We start from the raw sequence: 25,821 nt of genomic DNA, 5'->3' as shown, positions 1-25,821 counted from the left end.
AATCATTGAGTGCTGGTTGTAATTATCTCTGGAACTGGCAGCCAAACCCTGGCCCACAAGAACTCAGGATGCTAGGACCCCCATTCCACCAAGGAGAATGAGCAACAACCATAGAATGGAGAACAAGCAGGGCTCCAGGCCTTCAGCACTGAGCTCTAAGATTGGCTCTGGAGTCTCTCACATGCTGTTTCCACGTGGGCTTAGCCCCAAGGTCCAGGTGGGCCCGAGCTTCCAGGATTACTAGCATAGCCTCAAACTGTTCTCCCTGCAGCTGCTGGCTGTGTTCTGGTCAAGGGTCATTTTTTCCCAGGCTCCTTCTTGGCTGTAGGGCAGACAGCCAAAGGACTTACTATTTCTGCAGGAGATGTGGGCCTAGGGACAGGGATTTGGCAGGTGGCTAAGAGCCCCACAGATTCACCCTCTCTTGCGCTCCACTCCCGAAACTTTAAAATATCAGGACTCTTTGGGAATCTGGATCCTCTGCCTACCTGCTTGTCCATCCTTTAGTTCAGAACGAGTCCCAACCTCCTGTACCCTCACAGCCCCACCCCACAAGAAAGCAACAAAACCATCTTGGTGAACACATTTACTTAATATGGGGGGTGGGGTATTGCTGTCTCTGTCAGTGTGTACAGGGTGGTAGGGAGACAACCAGAGGGACTTCTGCCCTGGAGTAAGAGGCTGTTCTGGCCCCAGGCTGGGGGGTGTGGAGCAGACTGAGGGGACAGGGCAGGTGTGTAAGGGTGGAGGGTAGGGTGAAGCTCTGCACACATCCTTGGGACCACAGTCCAGGCCCACCCAGTCACCAAAGCAAGAACCGAATAAATAAAGTGCAACCGTGGGGTTGGGAGAGGGGGAGAGGGAGGGCACCGGGCGCACCCACGCCCACAGCCCACATTCAGTGCTGACAGGTCCAGCCCACCTCCTGGCCAGACCCTCTTGTCCGATCCCCCCATGACTGTCCCTCCACGAGCCAGGCAGGGCCCCTGTGCAGCTACTGGAGGTAGCGATAAGCTTTAAAGCAGTGGTTGCCAGCATCGGCCACCACCACGTGTCCATCTGAGGTCAGGGCCAGGCCCTGCGGGCCATACAGTGGCTCTGCAGACGTGTTGATGTAGGACAGGAAGGAGCCAGAGCTGTCGAATACCTGGGGAAGGAGTGGACAATGGAGGGAGAGGTGAGAGCAGGCGGGTGGGAGGCATTTGCAGGGGCATGGGGAGGGGTGCATGGAGCACAGCAGGAAGCCTCACCCCCATGCCATCCCCAGGCCTCACCTGGATGCGGCTGTTGCCCCAGTCAGCCACGATAATGTTCCCGTTGGAGTCCACCGCTACTCCCGTGGGGGCGTTGAACTGCCCATTGCCCTCGCCGTGGGAGCCAAACTTGAAGAGGAACTCGCCGTCGGCACTGTACACCTGGCAGGGGAAAGGGCTGGGGGCTGGGGACCTGGCCTCAGGCAGAGGGCAGGGCCTTAGAGGAGGTGGGGTGAAGCCCCAGGGCGGAGGACCCCCAGGTCTGCAGCTCCAGCCCAGTTCTTCCCACACCTCACAGCCATGCTTCCCACTGCCTACTGACTATCTCCAGCTAGTGTCCCTCGGGCGTATCAAATCCAACAGCTCAACTTCCCCATGCTCTCCTTCTCAGGGAATGGCAATACCCATTTGGCCAGGAGTCATTCTCAACCCCGCCTTCTCCTCTGCTTGACAACCAGGGAATTCACACAACGGGCTGATTCTATCTCAGATCTGCACCCTAGTGTATGTATTGCTACTACAGTGGTCCTCAACATTTCTCACCTAGATTACTACAAAAGACTGATCTTCCTGACACTTGTCTCGCCCCAGCCAGAGTGATCTTTCTAAGACCCAGGACTGCATTGCCCTGTGGCCTGCAAGCCTTCAGTGACTCCCCACAGCTCTTGGGAACAGAGCACACGAGACTCGTCGGCACTTGAACCACTCGCCTCTTCAAACTCAGTCTGAACTACTTGTGGTGTTTTGAGCACACTGAAGGGTTCCTGCCTCCAGTTCTTGGCTCCTCCCGTCCCCTTTGCCTCAAATCCTCTCCTCCTCCTCTCCCTCCTGGTGAACTCCCCTGCTGCTTTAGGTGGTTCTCTGTCTCACCTGAATCAAATGCTTCTGCTATGCCCTCACACAGTTCCTTGCACTTCCCTACCACATAACTGTAACATAATAATACACTGTAATATACGGCTTTACCTCTTCCCTACTAGACCATTACCAAGAAGACAGAGCGTATTTGCCTTGTTCATCACTGTATCCCCAGCTTCTAGCATAGTGCCCGGGACAAAGTAGCCATGCCATAAATGCTTATTGTTCAAAGAAATGATCTCAAGGTGGTGGGGGGGGGTGGGGAGGTGAGGGAGAGAGGGGTCTTGTGAAAGAGGAAAGGATGTTGGGACAGCGGTCATAGAGGGAGGGAGGACACTGACCTTCACTGAATGGTTATGGAAATCCGTCACTACAATCTCATTCTTGTTGTTCACAGCCACAAAATGGGGCCCTGAAAATACAAAGTGGTTTCTAGGGCAGTGAGCTGGGATACTGAGTGGGATGAATAAGGGTATCTGGGATGACAGAGCTGGGCTGCTGGAAAAGGGCGGTGCCTCAGAGGCTGATAGGTGCCTTGGGATGATGGTACTAGGGTACAGTCAAGGGAGGGGGGTCCTCTAAGGCCAAGGTATAGGAGGAGGGGTGGTTAAATCTGGGGTAACCAGGGTAGTTCTCTGGGGCTGGGGTATCAGAATTGTTCCACAATACCTGCAAAGTGGCGATCAGTGGCCCCACGGCCCCCAAAACGGCCAACCAGCTTGCCATTGGGCTGGAAGGTAAAGACGCAGCAAGACTTGTTGTCGACCACAATGATATGTCCATTCCGGTCTACGGCCACTCCTTTGGGGCCCATGAGACGGCCAGCTCCAATCTTGGTCTGGAGGAAGGGGATACCATTAGGGGCTTTATCCTGCCTTGTGGGGGGAGTAGTCCCAGCCGGACACTAAAGGAAAACCTTGGGCTGGGGATGGACCATTCCAGGCCCTGACTACCAGGAGGCACTAGAATGGTCACCTCAGCCGGCCATCAGAAGTGCAGAACACCGTGACAGTAGGCCTCTTACCTTGAATTTGCCCTCAGGGGAGAAGATGCTGACCCAACGGTTGTCATAGTCCGCCACAATAATGTCTCCATTGGTGTCCACTGCCACACCTGTGGGGCGCTGCAGCTGCCCGGGTGAGCGCCCTCGGACCCCAAAGCGGAATTTGAACTGGCCTTCATTGGAGAAAACCTGGAGCAGAGGAGCAAGGGAAGGAGCGGGGAGGAGGGGAGAGACTGTGGGCACAGAGGGAAGGGAGCGAGATCCTGAGGGAGGAGACCCCCCATTCATTCAGCTATTCAACCAGCACTTACTCACACCATGCTGGGGGGTACACAGAAGAATCAGACACAGTTGCAGACCTGAGGTGATACGCAGCACAGGTATGAATGAGAGAGACTGTAGGAATATGGGGCAGGGTGGGGGGGGGGGGGGATGGCCAGGAAAGGCTTTGAGAGAGAGCTATCTGAGTTAACAGCCTAATAAGGGTGCCAAGAGACAAACCGCGTTGGCCAGTAAAGGACGAGGAAAGGCATTTAAGCAGAGTGAACAGTATGTAAAAGGCACAGGGTCCAGTATGGGGCTGGATTGCAGGGAGCACTCCCACGAACAGCAGAAAGAGTAAGGTTTTATCCTGGGTGTAATGAGGATTCACTGAAAATTTCTGGGCAGGGGAGGGACAAGATGAGATTTGCTTTTGTGGTGTAACAAGAAATATACTTGGTCTTTGTCCCAGTGCCTGGTGCAGAGCTCCTCAAACCCTTGGAATTTCCTGATTAATGGGAGTGTCTTTGTCATTCACAAGGAGCCCCTTTTGAGCTTATGCTGATGAGGTGACTTAGGATGGGGCTGGAACCCAGAAAGACCAAATCATTAAAGGGCTGGAACTTTCAGCCCTACCCACCAACCTCTGGGCAGAAGAGGGGAAGGTGCAGATTTGATGTGCTCCCAAGTTGGTGCTGGGAGGGTGGTGTGCCCCAGTTCTACAGGGACCAAAGTTCCCACACTAGAAACTCTTCTAGACCTTGCCCTGTGTACTTCTCCATCTGGCTGTTCATCTGTATCCTTTACAGTAAACTGGTAGACCTAATTAAATGTTCCTCTGAATTCTGTGAGCGACTGTAGCCAATTCATCGAACCTGAAGGGGGGGTCGTATGACCCTCCAATTTATAGCTGGTCAGTCAGAAGCATAAGTAACAACCTGGACGTGTGACTGGCATCTGACATGGGGACAGTCTTATGGGAAGTGATGCTATCTCTAGGTAAATAGTGTCAAAATTCAGTTACATTTGCAGGACACCTGGTCAGGGTCCACTGAGAGTTGCTTGCTGGTGTTGGAAAAAACACATGGGAGCTTTGAAGAAAGAGTACTCTGGCTGCAGGCAGGAGTCCAAAGTGGGCGCTTGCTGGGCAGTCAGAGGTGCTACACTAGTCCAGGGGAGGAGGGATGATGGCTTGTTCCAGGGTACTTGCTGGAGCAAAGATGGACTCAGGACACATGGGAGAAAGACAGTAAGACTTGGTAGTGACAAGAAAGGGTGGGGTGTTGAACAAGGATGAGCATGTCCAGGCTGAGGCTGGCAAAGTAACCTTCCTCCTGGACAGAGTGACCCTTCCAACCTTTTCCCCTCTCCTACATCCTCCCTTAGCCACCCAACATGCTCAGGTCTCCCCATCCTAAAAACACCTCCTTTAATGCTCTTTCCCTTTACAGCCAAGCCAGGACCAGCCTCAGGGAACTCAAGTTCTGGGTCTTGGCCTTGCTCTTCCATCCAGACATGCTCCCTCCTTAGTGGACTAGACCCCCTGCCCCTGCCCCATCCCCATCTCTTGGGCCTGCAGGGCTGTTTGAACTGGTCCCACCAGCAGACATCAATCCCTCCTGATGTGGACTTCCAGCATGCCCTCAGCTGGCTGGCCAACCCAGCGGCTGGGGTCTGCCCTGGTCCCCTGTGGCAGGCCAGCACAAGCCAGCATGAGAGGGAGGCACCCTGAGCAGAAGAGCTGATGTCAGAGTGACTAAAAGCTCCTGCCAGATCAGCAGGGAGGCTGTGAGGCTGCCCCCCACCCACCCACCCACTCCCAGTCTGAGCAGCTCAGTTTCCAGCTCAACACTGAGGCTTTGGGGCGGGGGGTGTCTCGCACTTCCCTTCCTATCCTATCCCACCTCCGACACCTGGCAACTCCATTCATCTTGTGAATCTCAGAAAATTCCAGGTCACTTTTTCAGAGAAGTTTTTCAGGACCAACTCCAGCCCCTGAATCAATACACACACATAAAGGCAGGCCTCCATGACCTATGCTTTACAGTTCTCCCACTAACAACTGTCACTCCTGTAACTAACTGCTGAACACCCTCATCTCCTAAGAAGGTAAGCGTCAGGTGGCACAGGGACTGCCTGCCTGGTTTGCCACTGCATTCGCACTGCTGGCACGGCAATGGGCACACGGCAGGCAGTCAAGAAATGCATGAATTCCTCCGCTCAAGCTCACACAGAACTGGTCACCTCCACTCAGCTGCCGCACAGCCGTCGCATGCTCAACATGTGCAGAAGGGAAATCATCAACTGATACCCAGGCCTGCTCCTGAACAGCAGCACCAGCGACCCAGTGCCCCAAGTCCTGCCATTCTTGATCCCTCCTTCTCCCTTGACCTCTGAAGGCTCAGCAAAACCTGCCATATTTGCTGTCTTAACATCTCCAGAATCTGCTGGTGTCTTCGTTTGGTCCTTAACACCTCTCTCCTATACCATGGTAGCACTAAGTAACTTCAGGATCTGAGTCCAGTTGGGGGTGGGGGGAGCAGAGAGACTAAAAAAAATAACACAATAAACCAGTGATTCTGATAAAGAATGAAGAGTGCTATAGCAAAGGCTGAGGGAACTCAGAGAAGAATGTGATTAATATTCTGCCTGAAGGAAATGAGGAAGTTTTCACAGAAGAGCTGATAAAATTTCTGGACTAAGACTATTACACAAGGATATAATATATACAAATCAAATTCTTCATTCAAAATCACAAAATGTTTTTTGTCTTCTGTCAGCTGATGCTGATTCGGCACAACAAAGGGATTTGCCTCAGCTGTCACCATAGACAGTCCAAAGGAGGAGAAGTTCACAAGGTCAGCAAACCTCATGAACGGGGTGGGGAGGCAACATCTATCTGGGAGCCTGGCCCATATCAAACTGGAGGACCCCAAAATAAGGGAAGCAGGAACTCAGCTCTGGAATCCAAGAGCCCAGCTCCTAGCAGTTATGAAATTAGGATGCAGGTGGAGTAGGAGCAAGAAGGAGGGCTGCTGTAGGAGCAGCAGGTATCTGGAGAGGACAGGGGGCTGCCCCAGGCCCTCCCTCTCAATTCCCCAGTCCCTCATCAGGGAGACAAAGCAGCAGACATCTTTATGTGCATGTGAGCACCCATGTGTGTGCACACCAGGGACAGTTTCCCAAATCTCAGCTTTTGGGCCAGAAGGCATCCCTGGCATAAGAAGGAGAAAAGGAGTTGGAAGGTGGAGGGTGGGACTGAGTAGGGCCTCGGCGCCACCCTCTCCCACCTGATCCCTCCCTCACTGTCTAGGCTGGACCCAAATGCTTCCACGTGCTGCCCTACGCCTCTCCATTCGTCTGCCCTTTGGAATAGGCTAGGAGTAAAAGCAGGCTGGACAGGACCAGGAATACGGCCATGGAAGAGTTCCTGGCACCTTCAGCCTGCTAACATGGAAAGCAAGGGGTGGGGGCAGCTGACATTGAGGGGACAGACCTGTGGCAGGGGTACTCAGGTAGGGTCAGAAAGAACTTTATAGGTGTTGTGAAGTAAGGATCTTCAAGAAAAGTTTTGCAACCTGATAAAATGTTTCCAAGAACTGAAGTGCATGGTAGTTAGAAACAATCCTGCACAGGATAAAATCAAAATTCCACAGCATCCTCTCCAAAACTGTTTACAATGTGCCCTCGGCTACTCGGCTCCTAATAGTAATCTACCTCCAGCTGGCTGGGATCCTTCCAGTTCCCTGAACAACCCCCTCCAGCACTTTCCTACCTCCTGGCTTTTGTTTACAGTCTCCACCTGGACAATGATATTTTTAACAATACCTAACATTAGAAGGTTCACCAGGTGTCAGCACAGTGCATTATGTCATTTTAATGCTCCCAGCAACTCCATGAGGTATTCTTTTCCTAATTTTACACGCGTTAACTAAAGCTCAGAGAGTCACATGACTTGTAAGTGGCAGAGCTAGGATTCAAGCCCAGGTGTCTGGTTTCAGAGCCTGAGCTTTTAACTGTGATACTTCTACTTTTAACTGCGATACTTTTAACTGCTGGTGCCTGTCACTAGTCTCTGGGCTCACTACAAGAAAAACAGAAAGAAAAGCATGCTTCCTGGCTTTAAGGAGCTCAAAGTGCAGTGAGGCCACGTCCGTTTGTGTTGTGTGGCAGACGCTTCCATCAGGTGTGTGAGAGGGGTGCCTGGGTGACTCAGTCCTTGGGCGTCTGCCTTCGGCTGGGGTCATGATCCCGGGGTCCTGGGATCGGCCCCGCATCGGGCTCCCTGCTCGGCGGGAAGCCTGCTTCTCCCTCTCCCACTCCCCCTGCTTGTGTTCCCTCTCTCACTGTCTCTCTCTCTCTGTCAAGTAAGTAAATAAAATCTTTAAAAAAAAATCAGGGGTGTGAGGGACGGGGAGCACCAGGGCAGGACCACCTGTGAGGTTGCACTATAGTTTAGCCTCTGGAAGACACCTCTTTTCCTGTTACCCCCATTTGACTGTCTAGCCAGCCAGATGTTTGCAGAGACCAGCACCAACAAGAAACTGAGAGCCAGATACTCTGGAGCCAGGCTGGTATGATGAAAGAAAGCAGGGGAGCCTGCATCCTAACCACGTGGGGACAGGGGAGAAAGGAAGCCAGTCAGGTGGAGGCTCAGAGAGAGAAAGGTATGAAGAATGAACCAGATCTTTGGGCTCCAGGAGCTCGTGTGGCCTGAGGCCCAGCCCGGGAGGTAGAGGCTGCAAGCACAGTAAAACCCCAGGGCCTAACTGTGAAGGTGCAGGATAGTGTCGTGGCCAGTGGGAGTGGATGGCAAGTAGGCGGATGAGGGATGGTGCTATGATTCATTGCTCTTTAAGGACCGGTACTATCTTCAAGGACTGGTTCATCTTTCAAGAGGTGATCTGTACACTCTTGTTTTTTCAGGAGGCTGTAGTTTGAGGACCTTTACTAGCGTCACGGGAGAACAGGAAAGGCGCTTACCTGGATACATTGGTTGTTACTGTCTGCTACCACTATGCGGCCGCTGCTAGCTGCCGACACTCCCTGTAAATTGGTGAATTCGCCCTTCTCTCTTCCTCGGCTGCCTGTGGGGAAGGCAGGGAAGGAAAACAAAACAATTCGCTGAGGTCCTTTAGAGTCGCCCTCCCGATCCGCCCTGCCCAAGGCCTGAGCCCGCCCCCCTCTGGCTCCGCCCGAAGCCATCTGTACCGACACGGAAGACAAGCTCGTCCTCAATGGGGTTGTCCTTCCGTTTGCCGCCCGTGCTGTACATGGAGCTGGGCCTACGCACTGCCTTCTGGCGCACGTGGCTGCCCGGGCCGCCGGGGGACTTGACGCGGCGCTTGACGTCGTCCGGGGAAGGTGGCAGGTCCCCAGGACGCAGGGCTCGCACGCGGAAGGGGCTGCCGCGCACCGGCTGTCCGTAGAGCAGCACTGAGAGGAGGAGCTCGCCTTCCGTGCGCGCCGTGTACACTAGCTCGTACGTGCCGTTCTTGTGGTCCACCACTGGCACGGGAAGGCGCGTGCCATCGGGGCCGGTGATCTCGGCGCGCAGCTCGGCGCTGCCCGTGCGCACCAGCCTCCCATCCTTGTCTTTGGTAGTGACGGTGAGCGAGGCTGGCTGGCCCACAAGCGCCTGGCGCAGGCCCTCACCTGTGGCCACGGTCTCGTGTGCGGTGGCGCTCGTGGTGAGCAGCGCGCCGAGATTGAGCACCGATCGCCGCAGCCCGTCGACCTCGAGGACCAGTTCCAGCTGCGCGTTCTCGTGTGGCCGCTCCGGGAAGGCCTGAGCCGCCAACGCAGCCAGCCGCTCTCGCATGTGCTTGCGCACTAGCAACACCTCCGGGGCCGAGCCCAGGCGCAGCGCCTGCTCCGCGAAGCTGCAGCTGCTGCCGATGTGTTCCTGACCCTGGCGCAGTGTGTCTAACTGGGTCTGCAACACCTGAGGAGGAGGTGGGGGAGGTTTGGGGGCGCACACTGGCACAGAAAGGGTCTCTGTGATTGCTTAGGACCTTACGGTACTATAGCATGAAAGAAATGCGAGAGGGTGAGTATGGACAAGGGACACAGATACCGCGGTACCTATGGGGCCAAGTCGGGAGGCAGAAAGTATAGTCTGGGGAAGGGGGTGCCCAGGTATGGGAAAGCAGGAAAAGCATAGTGGCGATAAGGCCATCCCACAATGGACGGTGGTAGGCAAGGGTGAACAGACGCACCTTCTGCTTGGCCCCACAAATGGCCTCCAGGTCGCTGACCAGAGCCTGCTTGCGCTGCTGCAGCGCTTGCTCCAGGTCCTCGAAGGCCGCGCTGATCTGGGCCAGGGCCTCGGCTTTGCGCTCCTGCAGCTGCTGGCTGATGCCGCCCACTAAGGCGATAGCTGCGGACAGCTGTGGCAGGCTGGGGGGGCGGAGGGGGGACATCGCATACTGGGGTTGCCTGAGGATGCCTTCACCAAACCACTCCTTCTCAGGGGGGAATCTACTGTGCCCCCTAGGAGGTCCCCTACCTGAGACCTCCCTGCCCTCCCGAAGAATTTCATTTCTAGCCTCCCCAGCGTCCCTCCCCTGTCCGTCACTCTCCCTGACGGCCCCACCAGCCCAGGTTCCCACCGGGCTCCTACCGGCCGCGCACCGCCTCCAGCTGGCGCTGCAGGGCCGCCTTGTGCTGCTCCACCACGTCCCGCAGCAGCACGGTGCCGTGCTCCCGGTGCTCCCCCGCGCGGCACTCGCCGCACATGGCCGTCTCGCAGGCCTCACAGTAAAACTCCATCGTCTGGCGGCATAAGCGCTCCAGTCAAGCAATGACTAGACACCAAACTTCTTCGTCTCCTCCCCTCCCGCTCTGCCCTCCTGGCCCCTCACCTTCCAGGTGTGCCCCTACCTGGCCCACTTATCCAGAGAAACACCCTCTTACCCGCAGCCACTTGGCCCCTCCCCCAACCGCTCCTCGCCCTCCACCCCAAGTCCTGGCCTCACTGGGCCTGCCTGGGCCCACCTTGCCTTCATGGTTGGGGCAGGAGAGGGGGCGGCCAGCCACTGCGCTGAGGGGGTGGGGGTCCTCGGGGTCGTGGGCCCCATCCGGTGCCTGCTGCATCGCCTCCATGAGGCTGCTGATGAAGAAGTTGTTCTGCAGTGCTGAGACGCCCTGCTCCGGGAGGATGGACGTCTGCCGACACACCGGACATGACAGCGTCAGGCTCTGGGCAGGGATGTAGTTCTGGAGGCATCTGGCCAGGGAGGAGGGGGAGTCAAAGGAAGGAGGGGTGGGCAAAATCAGTGCACCCTCCTCACGCCTTGCAGGGATGCCAGTTCTTCTCACAGATGTACACTTCATTCTGAAATCTCTCTGGTTGGCACACACGTCTTGTCCTGCCAACAGGTGTAAAAGGCCTCACCTTTCACAACTGAGTAAAACACATCCCTGATCCCTCTCAGAAGAGCAGACAGATCTGCATTCCTCACACTGTGTACAAACACAGGCTCACCTTTCACAGGTGTTTACAAACCGTTCTCATAGAAAATTGTGCAACTAGCCCCTCCCCCCATTAACTCATTAAACATTTACTGGCTGCCTATTCTTGCCAAATCTGTGCCAAGCCCTGGCAATAAACAGATAAACCCAGACAATGCCCATCTCTAAAGTATTTCCAAGTCAACAGAGAAAAAAAGTCACAGAAAGAGTTTATAGAAGTAAAATAATATAATGATAAGGGCATGGGTCTGGAGTTAGGCTGCTGGGTTCAATTCCGAGATCAGTCATCGATGTGACCCCTGATAAGTTACATAACTTTATGAGCCAAGGATCCTTCCTTTGTAAAATGGAGACAGCACAGACTTCGCAGGGTGTTGGAGGGAGGGTTAAATGTGAAGTGCTCACATGCCAACTCACAGCACTATATATTGTAGGGTATTAGTATTATTTATTAAAAACAAGGAATACTTTTCATGCAATGATAAGGAAATGTGTAGAAAGGGCATCTGGCCCCCCGGGGAGGGGTGCGTGGGTGGTGGAGAGAAAAGCCAGAAAAGGCTTCAGAGGATGTAAGCTAAATCTTCCTGGATAAATCATTGTTAGCCTAACCAAAGAAAAGTGCAGGGAGAAGAGGAAGGGTGTTCCAGACACAGCATCGTGTAAGTAGGAAGCAGTCTGAGGTGGCTGGAGATCAAGTCCAAGGAAAGAAAGGGTAAAAGAAGTCTGGAGAGAGAGACAGGGGCCAGTCATGGAAGGTCACATGGGCCACATTAGGAGTTTAGAAATTATCCCAGGAGCACCTGGGTGGTTCAGTTGGTTAAGCATCTGCCTTCGGCTCAGGTCATGATCCCAGCGTCTGGGATACTGGGATGGAGCCCTGCTTTGGGCTCCTCTTTGGGCCCTCTCCCTCTGCCTCTGCCCCTTCCTCCACTCATGCACGTGCTCTCTCTAATAAATAAAATCTTTTAAAAAAAGAAAAGAAAAGAAAAGAAATTATCCCAATAGCAAGGGGAACACCAGGAGCATGGTACAGCCAGGTTTACATTTTATCCTCTTCATTGCCTCTGTGTGAAGGATGAATTTGAACGTGATGAGGCGGCAGACAGCATCATCATCATCGTCATTCAGTTTATTAAGTACTATGTGCCAGGCGCTGTGCTTTGCACTTTATGTTTATGTTAATGGACTCAAAAAGGGAAAGTCATCCAAGGTAACAAAGCCAGCGAGCACTGGAGCCTGGATTCAAATCCAAGGCAAAACATGTGCTTAGCCAAGATACTCTTGCAATAGTCTTGTAAGAGATCTTGCAGTAGATGAGAAAAACCCGGAATTAGGCAGTAGCAATGTAGACTATGAGCTGGAACAAATTTGAGAAGTATTTAAGAAGTACAGCAGTGGGAGGTGTTAGGTCTGAGTGGATATGGGGAGTGAGAGATGAGTCTCGGTTGACTCCCAGATTCCTAGCTTAGATGACTGAGTGGATGGTGGTGACAGTCACTAGGATGAGAAACACAGAAAGAGGAGTGGTTTATAAAGGCGTTCAGCTTTGATCTGGCTGAGTTTACTGGAACAGTCGGACATCCAGGTAGTGGGGCACAGGAGACAGCTGGGGAAAAGGCAGAGAGAGATGGGATGCCATCGACATCGAGGTAGCCTCTATAGCCACGGGAGAGGATGAGATGAGCCCAAAAGGTGTATTCAGTGACAAGAGCAGAACAGCAAATACTGAATGAGAACAAAGAGGAACCAGCGGAGGGGTAGGAGGAGAGACACTGACAAGGCAGTGAAGTGGGTAGTGCATTTCCAGAAGGAGGGAAGGAGCAGTGATCAGTGTCAAAAGTGGCTGAGGAGTCAGGGGAGGTAAGGACTGAAAAAGGCCCCCTGAATTTGGCCAATGTGAGAGTGCTTTCATCTGTAAGGAAAATGAGGGGAGGGGGGAGTGCCAGGGAAAGGAAATGTGGGGAGGGTGGGAGTTTGAGAAAGAAGGTGCTTGAGGGACTGCATGGCAGCTAGCTGGGGGACAAAGGGACAAAGAAGAGTTCTTATCTGTTTGTAATGGGAGCCTTGAGCATATTTATGAGTTGCAGAGCCAGGAGAGAAGGAGATGTAGAAGAGACAAGACGAAGCATGGACAGGTCTCTGGGAGGGGGGTAATGGCTCTGGGTGGCCCGAGGAGGAGGAGTGGACCCCATTCTCTGAGTGGGGGAAAGGGGAAAGAGAGAGTGCAGGGGTGAAGTTAGAGAGGATGCCTCACTTGTCTCAGGCAAGATCAGCTGCTGAGAGTGAAGGAGGGGTTCAGGAGACTGGTGAGGGCTGGGATTAGTCACTGAAGGGAGGAGGAGAGGAAGCTTTCTAGAAACACAGCCCTGGGCTGTGTTTTGAGACCATGAATCTGTGGAGGGAAGATCTGCATGGTGCACACTTTCCCATATCCCCAGTCTCTTCTCTTAATGTTCTCTACACCTCTGGATCTGCATTAATTAATTTTTATTTATTTAATAAACACTATGTGCCAGGCACAATTCTAAGTGCTTCACAAATATTAACTTGTGACCTAGTTTTCCCAGCAGTTGTCTCAAGTAGAGAGTGGTTTTGTCTCATACTCCACATTCCTTAGGGCCAGAAGGTGGGGTTGAGTCCTCCCCACCCGCCCTGCAGCTGGAACATTTCTATTCTCCAGCTCCTTGGAAGCTCATGCCTTCTGTCTATACCACCCTCCTGTGATTATCTCCAGTTGCTATCATGGCTGCTTCCCCAATGGCTAAGTCTTTCTTCCAGCTCACTCTCTTCTGTTCCTGCTGCCCGCCCCCCCCATATACACACACTCCTGCCATCACTCTCAGGGGCTCTGACATCCACGAGGTGACCCATCCAGCATCAGGATCTCAATTCCTTGACCTCCTCACACCCAGTGATCTCTTCCTCCATTTCACCTCTGCTGTTCCCTCTCATGCTCCCCCTACGTCCCATTTCTCATCGCCAGTCACTGCATCAACCCTGAAATCTGAATTTCAGCCATTAAAATCTGTCCCCCTGCAGCTCTCTGCCCAGCTCACTGAATCTGGGGTTTCCCCTGCAAAATTTCTGTGAACTCATCAAGACCTCATTCCTATGTGTTGAGCATACCTGGCTTACACTACCTTCCTAACTGGTTACCTCTTTCCATTCTTGCTCCTCTGTAATCCATTCTCCACACAGCAGGCAGAGGGAGCTTTAAAACCTAATCTATGTCACGTTAATTCCCAGCCTAAAGCAAAAACAAAAACAAAAAACCTCCTCCAATGGTTTCCCATTGCATTTAGAATAAAATCTAAACACTTTCCTAAAACCACCAAGTTCCTCCATGAACTGTCCTGGTGCTTTTGGACCTCACTTCATTCTCCTCATTCAGCCACACTCACCTTTTTTGATCTGTGAACATGCCCAGTCTACCGCTTTCTGAAGGCCTTGGCATGGGTTCTTCTCATTGCCTGGAACAATCTGCAAGTCTGCCTCCTCATCCTCAGGCCTCAGGTCAAATGTCACCTCCTCAGGGAAGCCTTCCCTGATGACTCTATGCAGAATAGCCCCTGACTCAACCACCCCCACTCAATCCTTGTTTATTTCCTGCAAAGCACTTTAGCACAGGCTGCGACTGTTCGATATTTGCTTGCTTACTGTCAGTCACCCCCTACTAGAGCATAAGCTCTTGGAGAGCAGGGACCAAGGGATAAATGAATGAGTAGCAGTGAACAGTGAAGGCCCTGCAGTCAAACCTGGATTCAGACCTCAGCTATTTACTTACTGTGGAGCCTCAGAAACAGTTCTTAATTACTCAGTGACTCTGAGCCCTAGTTCACTCCCCTCTAAAATGGGGATAATAAAGTATCTACTGTGAGGATTAAGTAATTCAACACACGTATATCAGGTAGCCAGTCCCTGGCAAATAGTAAGCAATCGATACATTGTAGCTACTAGTATCATAATTTCTCGGGCACTGATTTTCTCCAGGACTGCTCAGTGATCTGGGCGGAGGAGGAGGTGCAGAGATGTCCAATTACAGTTGTGATCCAGGGTTGAGCGTCTGCTGCACGGGTTCAGAAAAGAACCAAGACCTGAGGGAATTGTGGCACCCAGTCAGATGCTCAGCCATTGGGTCTGGCATGGGTAGGAAAGGATGGAGCTGGAGGCTGGACGTCTATACCTAGTCAAAGCTGGTAGAGTGGGAATGGGGTGATGGGAGCCAGGAATGGGATACCCGAGTTTATGACCACAGAAGTGATATTGGGTGATGGGGGGATGGCAAGATCCAGGCATCTGGAGGTGGTATGAAGGACGTTTCCGGAGAAACAGTCGAGAACCAGAGGCCTAAGTGAGTAGTGAAGTCACCCAGGTTGATGAAAGAGCTTGGAATAGGCCAGAAGGCTGAGACTGTTTCCAGTTGATGACAGGGTGAGAGCAGCAGAGCTGACCTCTTAAAGAGCGATGGGATTGGAAGGGAAGCGTGTCCCCATGGCAGACACAGCTTTCTGTGAAGGCAGGAGGCAGCGGGAAGGCTTGGGTGGACACAATGGTGAGAGGACCCAGGGACCAAAGGCTTCCTGGGGCCCTCCGGGTAAAGGCAACAGTCTCTAACAGGTCTACAAAGCCCCCTGTGGTGTGGGCCCCACCTGTCTCTCTAGCTTCACCCCCACCTCTGCTCCCGCCTCACCAGGCTTCCTCCAGGCCTCCTTACCTGACACATTCCCTCAGGCCACATGCCTTTCCCCATGTTCTTCCTTCTGCCTAGAATGCTCCTACCACTCCCTTCGCTAGTTAGCTCACTAACTTCACTTAGTGCATCCTCCGGGTCGCCCCTCAGGGAAGCCATTCCCTCTCCAAACTGTTAACAGATCCTAGCTAAACTCTTGTCGCTTAGCACTTTATTTGCAGCCTTATGAAGGGGGTAATATTTTTCTGTAGTCTGGCTATATGATCATTTGATTACTATCTTTCTCCTTTAACTACACTGAAAGCTCTTTAAGAGCAAGTATTAGATCTGTCTGCTTATCATACCCCATGCCTGGGATAGTCTGGCACATAGTAGATGCTCAATAAATGAATATTTGCTGAATGAATAAATAATGGATAAAAGCCTAAAGGCTGGAAGTGGTTGCCTTTCACTCAGTGCCTCAGGACAACCATGAAGACAAGCAGGGAAGGACAGACCTTCAACCATCCTCCCACTGGTGACAAACTCTTCTGGTGCCACCACTCGTGGAGAGTCCCAGTTCTGTCTGATGTCTCTGGCAGTGTTGAAAGCTGCCTTGAGGTTTGGGAAGGGGCAGGGACCATGACCCAGTGTTACCAGCCTCTGGTCCTCTCACACATTCTTGCACCAAAACCTCATCGCCTGCAGGTTGGGGTCCATCTGCTGCCCTCTGTGTGTCTACATTTCCCTCCCCTCCTACAGGTTACACATGCCACCCCGTCTCAGGGGGGCCTGCAAGCTCCTCATCCCTCCCTGGTACACACACACCCTCACCTCTCACAAAAGGTATGCAGGCAAGGCAGAACCTTGGGGCACCGGTACCGATCCAGGCAGATGCTGCAGACCAGGAACTGCTTGTCCATCGGCTGGACCTCTGGGCCAGGGCTGTCCTCCCTCTTCGCCATAGTGCCCACAGATGGTTCCCGCCACTCACACCAGCCTGTGTACAGAGAGATGGTCAGCCCCAGGGAAGCCCACACTCCCTCTCCCTACCTGAGCCCCACCAATCAAATTCCCTGCAGAGAACTAACCCCATTTCTTCCCTGCCAGAGGCAGGACGGGCAGTGACCAGGGAGGGAACAGGGTGAAGTTAGGTGGGCTGAGGGACCTCTGAGCATGGTGCTCTGGTTAACCAGACTTAGGGTTAGACTGGGTTTCAAACCCAGCTCAGCCTCTTACCAGGTATGTGACCTCAGACAATTCATATGACCTCTCTGAGCCTCGGTTTCCTAATTTGCAATTATGGGAATAATCCGTACCTTGAATGGATGTTTTGAGAATTTGAGATAGTGCATGTTGAGTGCACAGTACAGGGATGCCCACTTTCAGTGAAACACCCATCCTTCACTTCCTCTGCCTTCCCCAAATCCTCCTCCAGGCAACCCTCTTCATGGAGGGTCTCTCCTGACTGCCTGCGGCTCTTCTACCTATGCTCCGATCCACCTCTCAGCACACCTGTCCGCGATCATACTCAATCAGTATCCACATCCAGTCAGTATCAGGTCTGGTGGAGGCTGCCTCCCAAATACTTCTCCCCTCTTCTCCAAGCACACAGCTACTGCCCTCGGTTCAGGCTGCCACCAAGTCTCTCCTGTGATAGAGCAGCAGCCTCCTAATTGGTATCTTTGTCTCCTCCCTTGTGCCTCTCATCCATCACCCTCCCAGCTAGACTGACGCTCCTAAAACACAGGTTCCATCTTGTCACCTACTCCCCATTAAAATCCTTCAATGGTTCTCCACTGTCCAGAGGACAAAGTCCAAACTCCTTAGCGTGGCCAACAAGGCTTAGCTTTGTCTGGCCCATACCTCCCTCTACTACCTCATGTCCCATGATTCTATGATCAGTCACATTGGTTTCTCTTCAGTTCCTGGAAAACTCCTTGTTCTCTTTTACTTCTGGGCAGTCACACATTCTGTTCTCTTTGCCTGAGATCCTCTTCCAAGTCCCCCTTTGCCTGGCTGGCTCCCACTTATCTTTCAGGTCTCCACATAAATGTCACTTTCTCTAGAAGGCCCTCCCTGATTTCCTGAAGTCTGGGTTAGGTATTCCACCTTTAGGTCCCTCCATGCCCTGTATTTCCTCCATTCTAGCCTGGATATGCTATACTGTAATTTTCTTCTCTGCTTCCTCCACTGCATGCAGAGTTCTTAAAGGCAGGCATTATGTCTTATTTTTTTTTATTCCTAACACTTAACACAGAGCCTGACGTAAGGATTGATCTATATTTATTGAATTAATTCAGTAATTCAACAAATATTTATTAAGTGCCTACTTTGCACAGGCGCTGGGGACAGAGTGATAAACAAAACAGATATGGTCACTGTCCTTGTGGTGGGGAGTGGTGACATATATTTTATTTTATTGTTTATTTATTTTTTTAAAGATTTAGTTATCTCAGAGAAAGCGTGTGCACCAGCAGGAGGGGCAGAGGGAGAGGGAGAGAGAGAATCCCAAGCAGACTCCATTCTGAATGAGGAGCCAGATGTGGGGCTCGATCCCACAACCATGAGATCACAACCTGAGCTGAAACCAAGTGTCAGACACTTAACTGACTGTGCCACCCAGGTGCCCTGACATATATTTTTAAAGTAAATAGACAAATATATACTTACAAATTGTGGGGGAGGAGAGTGCTATAAAGAAGAAAGGATCCTATAAGAAAGAACACTTTTTTGTTTGGGTGATCAGAGAGGGTCTCTCCAAACAGGCAACTTTTAAGCTGAGCTCTGAAGAATGGAAGGAAAATGGTAGGGATGAGGGTGGGGGCATCAAAGAGTGAGGGATGGAAGGGCGCCTGGGTGGCTCAGTCGTTAAGTTAAGTATCTGCCTTCGGCTCAGGTCATGATCCCAGAGTCCTGGGATCAAGCCCCACATCAGGCTCCCTGCTCCGCAGGGACCCTGCTTCTCCCTCTCCCACTCGCCCTGCTTGTGTTCCCTCTCTCGCTGTGTCTCTCTCTGTCAAATAAATAAAATCTTTAAAAAAAAACAAAAAACAGTGAGGGATGGAAATCATTCTGGGCTGAAGGAACAGCAGGAATGAAAGTTCTTAGGCAGAAGGCTCACTGAGAACCTGAAAGGACCATGTGGTCAGTGCAAAGTGAATAAAAGGCAAGAGATGAGTCTGGGAAGGTAGGATGAAATGAGATCACCAAGAACCTTGATGTTAAGAATTGGCATTTTATCCTAATTGGGGGTGGGGAGAAAGGATGGTGTAATTTACAAAAAAATAAAAATAAATTAAAAAGCTCTTCTGATAGCTATGGGGATTGAGGAGGAACCAGAGTGGAGGCAGGGAGACCAGTTAGGAAGCTACTTCAGTTCTTCCCGTCAGATGATGTTGGGTATTAGCAGAGATATAGGCAAAAAGGTAGACTGATTCGAGAAATACTCATGAGGCTGAATCAAAAAGACATCACAATGGATTGGGTGTGAGAGGGAAAAGGGAATGCCGATAATGACTCCCAGGTTCCTCACTTGAGGACATGTGGACCATGAAAGAGACAGTGAAAGCTGAGGAACTGATGTGGGGCATTCTGTTTTCGGCAAGGGAAGTTTGAGGCACTGTAGGATATCCAGGTGGAGATTCAAGTAAGGAATAGAATATAAGCTGGGTAGAATAGAATCTGGCTGGTTACCGATTTGGAAGCACTGGTCTATTAATGGCACTTAAAGCACTGAGAATGGATGAGTCCCCCTAGGGACAGAGAGTGCAGAGTGAAGGAGAACCCAAAGGGGTGGAAGAAAACCAAGAGACCATGGAACCAAATAGACCTAAGGAAGAGAGTGATTCAAGAAAGAAGGGCTGATGAAGGCAGATGAAGACTGGAACGCCCACCAGGTTTGGCGGTGGGGGCACAGCCGGGGCAGCAGCGGGGCGAGAGTGGCTGAGTGATAAACGGACGTGAAGACATTCACAATAGTAGCTGTAGACAGTTCGTGAGAGAAATGAGGCCATGAAGGGAGGCAGAAAGACAGCTGGACTACTTCAAAACAGGCAGTGGCTAGAATCAGGTAACCACTATCTGTGCCCAGCTAGATGTGTCACAGGTTCTGTAAAGAGAATGAATGAATGAATGAATGAACGAAGGCATGCATGCACGCACTCCATGGGGGCCAGTCCAGAACCCTCTCCAGGTTTGGGCTGAACTGCATGTGTCTTATGTTTGTGTAAGAGTGGGCATGAGTAGGAATAGGATAGGAAGGGCATCCCTGAGAGCATCCTCTCCTGATGCGGGCACTGGGATTCTGAGGTTCTCTCTCCAGAGAAACCTAACACCAGGACACCATAGCAGGAGGAGGACAGACTGAGGATTGGTGGAAGGAACAGGAGGCGGGAGCCAAGCTGAAGCTTCTGTCTGGTGAAGGGGAGGGCTTGGAAGGAAGAGTAGGAGTGGTCTATACTGGGCCCTGCTGGGGCCGCTGGATATCAGGCTCCGCCTCTCCAAGCCCAAGGGGCTCTCCCAGCATGTCACACAGGGGCGGGGACTGGGCTACGTCCAAGGACGGACAGCTCCTCCCTCCCTTCCCCTTCCTGCTTCAGTTCCCCACCCAGACTTGCTGGGCATGCAACCGCTGAGGCCATCCCCCAGCCTGAATCACTAAGATTCCCTTCTTCTCTTGGGCTCCTACTCCCACCTCTCCCATCCCACCGTGTCCTAGAGATCTGCCTCCCAGGTCCTATAGGTGATGGTTTAGGTGGACTGATTTTCACAGCAGAAATCTGGAGGATCTTGAACTCAGAGCTGAGAGTTCACCTCCTTCCTCAGGATGCCCACTGCCATCCCCACATCCCTCATCCCACCCATCTTTTATGGCTCAGTTCTAAAAGCAACTCATTTCCTCATGCAGCATTCACTCAACACCTCTGCTCGGACTGGGAATACAAAGATAAACAGTCATAGCGCGGTCCTCATGGTTCCACAGTCTAATAAGTAGATTACTGCAATGCAACACGGAAGGCTCTGTGGGGAAGCACGAGTTGCTACAGAGCACAGAGGTCATCTAACCTAGAGCTGGGGCAGGGGAAGGGGTTACTGAAGATTGGGGGTCAAGAGAGTTCTCCTGAAGAAAGTGCCATTCACACTGAGAGTCACAGAGCGTGGGACCTTCTGCACCAGGAGACTGAATCACACACTGTGACAGAGGAGGGCTAAGAAATGAAATGGAGTGATGGGCAGGAGCTAGATCACACAATGCTTTGTTGGCCCTATTAAGGAGTTTAGGCTTTACTCTTCTCTGCTTGGGGATTAAGGCTTTATCCAAAGAGCATGGGAAACCTTGGGATGGGGGGTGGGAGGGTAGGGGAGTGGAGGCAGGTGGGTAGAAAGGGTTTAAGTATAATCTAATAGAGCCCCAAGAGTCACTTTTTGACGGCTGTGTGAAAAATAGTTTAGAAGGGTCACCAGGGGGACGGTGAGACTGCATGATATTCCACAGGAGGGGTGATGGTGGCCTTGACTAGGGGAGTAGCAAAGGGGAGGTAGAGAGAAGTAGATTTCATAGGGAAGAATCAACAGAACTTGATGACTGGTTGGTGGAATGTCAAGAGTAGACAGAGAAGAAAGAATTGGAGATGATCCCTTGTTTTCTGGCTTGGAAACTCTGGAAGAGGAGCAGCTGGATGAAACGATGAAAAGTTCAGTGTTTTCCTAAGACAAATCTGAGGTGGCTATGGGACATGTGAATGGAGAGGTCTGGCTGGCAGTGGGAAAGATAGGCCGGAGCCTCGGAAAGAGGTCGGCCTGGAGGCAGTGATTTGGGAGTCATTGGTGTAGAGATGGTGCCTGAAGCCATGGAATTGGCTGACATCACTCAGAGTGTAAGGAGAGAAAGAAGAGCCTGTGACTGTGCCCTGAGGAACCTCAACATTTAAGGGATAGGCCAGGAAACAAAGCTTGCTTGTAAAGAAATTGAAAAGGTGTGGCGAGAGGCAGGAGAAACCAGGAAGGAGAGACATCGTGAAGACCAAGGGAGAAGAAGCTTCATGAATAAGGGAACAACCTTCATTGTGAAATGCGGCAGGGAGGCCCTAGGATCTAAAGCCGAAAAGAAGCTGTCATTAGCTTTAGGGAGTATGGTTTCCAGAGGCTGGAAGAGAGGAAGCCAGATCCAGAGGGCTGAGAAGGAAGTTGATTGTGAGCAAATGAAGAAAGCCAGTGCTGACTCCACTAGATCCTTGGCATCTACAAAGGATATATTTCAAGGCTTTTCAGTTTCTCCAAATTCTCAAACAGCTTCCAATTTCCCCCACAACTTCCTTCTACAACCTCACGAGAGTCCCAGGACACATGATTTACACAGCTGTGGCTAGAGGTAGGTGACCAAGGCATTGTTAAAAAATGATGCAAGAGGTCAGCTCACTTGCTTCTTAAAATGACTCACTCCTGTACACTAAGCCCCAAGTGCATTTGGTCATTTGAGACCTCAGCAAAATGACAATGACTGCAGGTTACAGTTTTGGGGGGTTTCTCTGGAACAGAAAAATCCCTGGAGGAGGTAAAGTCCTGAAAGCCCAGGAATCCTTTCAGTAAGATTGGCAGGGAAGGAAAGTGATGAAATTCACAGGGCCATCTCCCCCCCACTGCCAGACTGAGCAGGTGGATGAAGCATCCAATCAGCTGATCAACCTAGCAAACAATCTGACTGCCCCAGGCATACTCTGGACCAGGTTCTTAACCTGGTAACTGGAGACACAAAGCTGAAACTGATGCACTCCCTGACCCTCACAAGTTCTCAGACTAGTGTGGGAAAGAGACATGGAAATACATAACTATAATGTGCTAAGTGTCATGATACTGACATATTCAAACTGTTGTGCCCGAAACAAGGAGGAAGTCTCTAACTCTGAAGGTGGTGTTGGAGAATAAAGAAGGCTTCCAGAGGAAGGGATATATGAGCTGAGTCTTGCAGGAGCTTGATAGGTACATTGGGAAAACAGTGCGTAAAGGAACAGAAGCATGAAAAATTAAGAAACATGGACCAGTTGGGGCAAGAGAGCAAGACTCAAAAGGGCAGAGGTTGTACTAGATGTTTTCATGATCCGCTTGATATGGATTCTCCACCTGCCTCTCTGACTGTGCCTTCACTGCCCATTCCTTAAAAGTCTAACTCCCCAGGGCTTTATATTCTGCAGGCTTTCATACTCTGCCTGGGAAATCTCATCATCTCCCATGGTTTCAGGTACCATCCACTTGACTCCCAAAGCCTTATCTCCTGTGCAGAAAACTTTCTGGAACACCAGGCCCATATACCCAACCATATCTTGGACTTCTCTACATGGACGATGCATAGAGATTAGTCTAAAACTGAATTCATTTTCCCTTAACCTACTCTTCCTGCTGGTGTTTCTCATCTCAATAAAAGGAACCACCATCCACCTGGCCACACGAGCCAGAACCCTGGGAATCTTCTCAATTCTTCCTGTTCTTTTACCTTTCAGATACTAGCTATGACTATATCCTTGATTCTGCCTCTAAAATGTAACCAAGTTAAAAGGAGCTAGTCTTGACTCTATCACTAATCTCACTAATGCAAGTAAGACTCTGGCCAAGTTTCTACTCCATCCTCTTACTTGTAAATTGGGATTGGAGGGGGGTCTTTTTGTTCCCCAAATCTGTGATTCCCAAGGACCTTTCAGCCAAAGGTCCCTACAGACTGTATTATGTGCCATGATTAAATCCCACCTTGAGGATTTGATTGCTGGTTTCCACAGTAAGGCTAGGTGTGTTAGAGGGTGTTTGCAGTTGCCCCCACCTCCCTTCCAAAATAAATGTTTGCTAAGTTTAGGGCACCCATGACACTCCCTCTGGGCACCCTCTACTCTAGCCATATGGTTTTGCTCTGTTTTTCTGAACACGGGCTGTGCTATCACAACTATGGGCCTTTGCTCAAGCTCTTCTCTCAGCAAGAATGCCATTGTCCCCTAAGTGGCTGAGGCAGCACCTGGCACACAGAGGGTGCTCAGTATATGCTGGTGACAGGAGGGCCATGTTTAAATCACTGCAGTTCCCTCTCACCAGACAGAGAGGCAAAAGCACAGGCAATAACAAGACAAGTAAACAAAGTTCCAAGGAAAAAGACCTCTACTTAACATAAAAAAGCTCTTTCAAAGCATAAGGTAGTAAGTGCTCTGTCACTGGAGGCATGCAAACCAAGAGAGGCAGGGCACCTGTCAGGCCTGCAGCTCTGATTCCAATTTTGCAGCAAATCAGAGCCCTACTTAGGGGATGAATGGGCATTGGTGAGCTGGACAGACAAACAGGGAAAGACCTGTGAAAAAGACCTCTGCATCCACTCCAACCTCCCAGATCTCATCTTCCTACTGGGGCTAGTCCTAGGTTTATGCTGTCCACATCAGAGACCCCCACACCAGGAAAAAGCCCAGGACCTGCCTTCAGTCAGACCGACCTCCCTGGGGTGCAGCCTGCCCCTCCAACCTGCAACCATCTGTCCCTGCAGGTTTGCAGCCCAGGATCTGAAGCCAAGTCCAGAAGGGAGGAGGCTAGAACCAGGGAGGGGCCTGGGGTCTTCCACACGGGGCCCAGGCTGAAGGGGAATCGGAGGGGTCCTTTCCTACAACAAGCATCCTCCGGATGAGGCTCCCTGTCCAGGGAGCAGGGCTGGAGGAGGAAAAGAGTGTCCTCCACCTTGGCTGGTGGGTTTCTGGGTGCCTGAGGAGGATGGAGGTGGGAGCCAGGGGTGGAAGTGTCTGCACCAGGGAGAAAGGAACCCTTCAGACAAGCTGGGCCACAAGATTCCGGAGTCCCATTCAGCAACCCCACCCGCCACACCACCACCACCCTCGGCCGCAGCGTTCGACACCCTCCGCCTACATACACAAGCTCCCAAACCCCGCGCTCCTCCAAGGAACCATCACCCATCCACCCGCGCCTCCCCCCTCAAACATGGACCTCACGTGAGCAGCCACAGCCCGAAGAATCCCCCCACTGCTCTCACGGACACGGACACGCCTCACGTGGACAGAGACAGACACAGCTTTTGAAAAGCATCTGTGCCCCCACCCACAGACACTCGGACAGACACACCGCCGTTCGGACTTGGACCCGGAGCCGGGCAGACAGGGACACAAATGCACCCTGGGGGCCGCCCGTCGCACTCACCGCGGCGGAGCAGGATGGGAGCACCAAGGCCCAGACTGCGGCCACTCGGAGCGGCCCGCGGCGCTGCCCCCGCTGCCAGCGCCCGTCCGCCCGGCCCTGCCCGCGGCGCCGCCCCACGTCCCGAGCCTCCGCCTGTCCCCGCGCCGGCGCCGCTGCCGGACCCGCCGCACAGGCCGGAGGGAGGGGCCGGGGCGGGGCTGCGGACCAGCCGCGGGAGGGGGCGGCTCGGGTGCTGAAGACCCACCCACGCCCCGCCCACCGCCGCGGAGGCCCCGCCCGCCTCTACCCTACCCGCCCTGCTCTCCCAACTCCCTGGAGGCTCCTGCGGGAGCTGCCTCCCCTGCCGGCCCACCGGGCAGCCGCGTGAACCGGATCCCGGGTCCCCGATCCCTGCCAGCGGCTTCTGGCTCCCGACCGCTCTGGGGCAGGGCGGCGTAGTAGGTCTCAGGGACTGGGCTGAGGCTCCGTCCAGAAAACGCAGCTGGGCAGCAGAGATTTCGGACTCTGGGAGCCGCTCCGGGCCCTCCAGGAGGTGCACTTCCCGTCTTTCTTGGGGGCACCTTCGGAATATGCTAGTGTGCTCTCTACTGCGGAGGGGGACACGGGTATAGTCTGTACCTCGGCACGGATCCCTGGGCGGCGTAAGGCCCCCCAGGTGGAAGGGCAGTACCCAGAGCGCTAGGAGAAGGGGCGGACGGGGTGAAAGGCTGGGGGACTGGATTTGGCTGTGTGCCTGACCCTCCCTCAGGAGCCCCCTCGCGAGGAGATTATGGTTCGGACCATCCAGCGATTCCCTTCCACACTCCAAAAACCAGAGCAATTCAGAATCATTGCATTGTGGAAAAGAAGCCCCAGTGGAAAATAATAAAAACTATAATAACAGTTAACAGGGACCGAGTGCTTATTATGTGCCAGAAACATAACGAATCACTTTACATATAGTGTCTCCTTTAATACTCATAATCGTAATAGGCATCTTCTCTTATTAGCTGTGTTTTACAGGGGAAGAAACTGAGGGCCCTTGGCTCAGTTTGAGCTCTGCTTTAGAGCCTGCCTCCAGTCACCTGGAGATTCAGTACCGTATTTCATGTTGGAAGTCCCCAATGGCCACAAAGTGGGGCTTT

General features: G+C 52.3%; 1 protein-coding gene across 2 annotated transcripts; it reads right to left on the bottom strand.

Annotated features, from left to right (window-relative positions):
* Window positions 1-571: 571 nt before the first annotated feature.
* On the bottom strand, window positions 572-24,870 carry TRIM3 (tripartite motif containing 3). 2 transcript variants are annotated; one of them, XM_036095929.2, is made up of 12 exons: window positions 24,698-24,870; window positions 16,352-16,517; window positions 10,372-10,603; window positions 9,998-10,149; window positions 9,594-9,774; window positions 8,587-9,319; window positions 8,359-8,462; window positions 3,136-3,303; window positions 2,781-2,949; window positions 2,453-2,523; window positions 1,275-1,415; window positions 572-1,147 (listed from the first exon to the last, which is right to left on the bottom strand). In XM_036095929.2, exons 2-12 carry the CDS (start codon window positions 16,480-16,482, stop codon window positions 995-997), a joined length of 2,235 nt encoding a protein of 744 aa, XP_035951822.1. In that variant the 5' UTR covers window positions 16,483-16,517; window positions 24,698-24,870; the 3' UTR covers window positions 572-994. The 2 variants fall into 2 exon arrangements, with proteins under 2 accessions (XP_035951822.1, XP_077914580.1); XM_078058454.1 differs by lacking the exon at window positions 24,698-24,870 and adding an exon at window positions 24,488-24,506.
* Window positions 24,871-25,821: the final 951 nt, after the last annotated feature.

The sequence above is a fragment of the Halichoerus grypus genome, chromosome 11, assembly GCF_964656455.1.
Source record: "Halichoerus grypus chromosome 11, mHalGry1.hap1.1, whole genome shotgun sequence".
In the NCBI taxonomy this organism is placed as follows: Eukaryota; Metazoa; Chordata; class Mammalia; order Carnivora; family Phocidae; genus Halichoerus; species Halichoerus grypus.
Note: the sequence above shows the minus strand (reverse complement) of the source record. Positions and strands in the feature narration are given on the sequence as shown.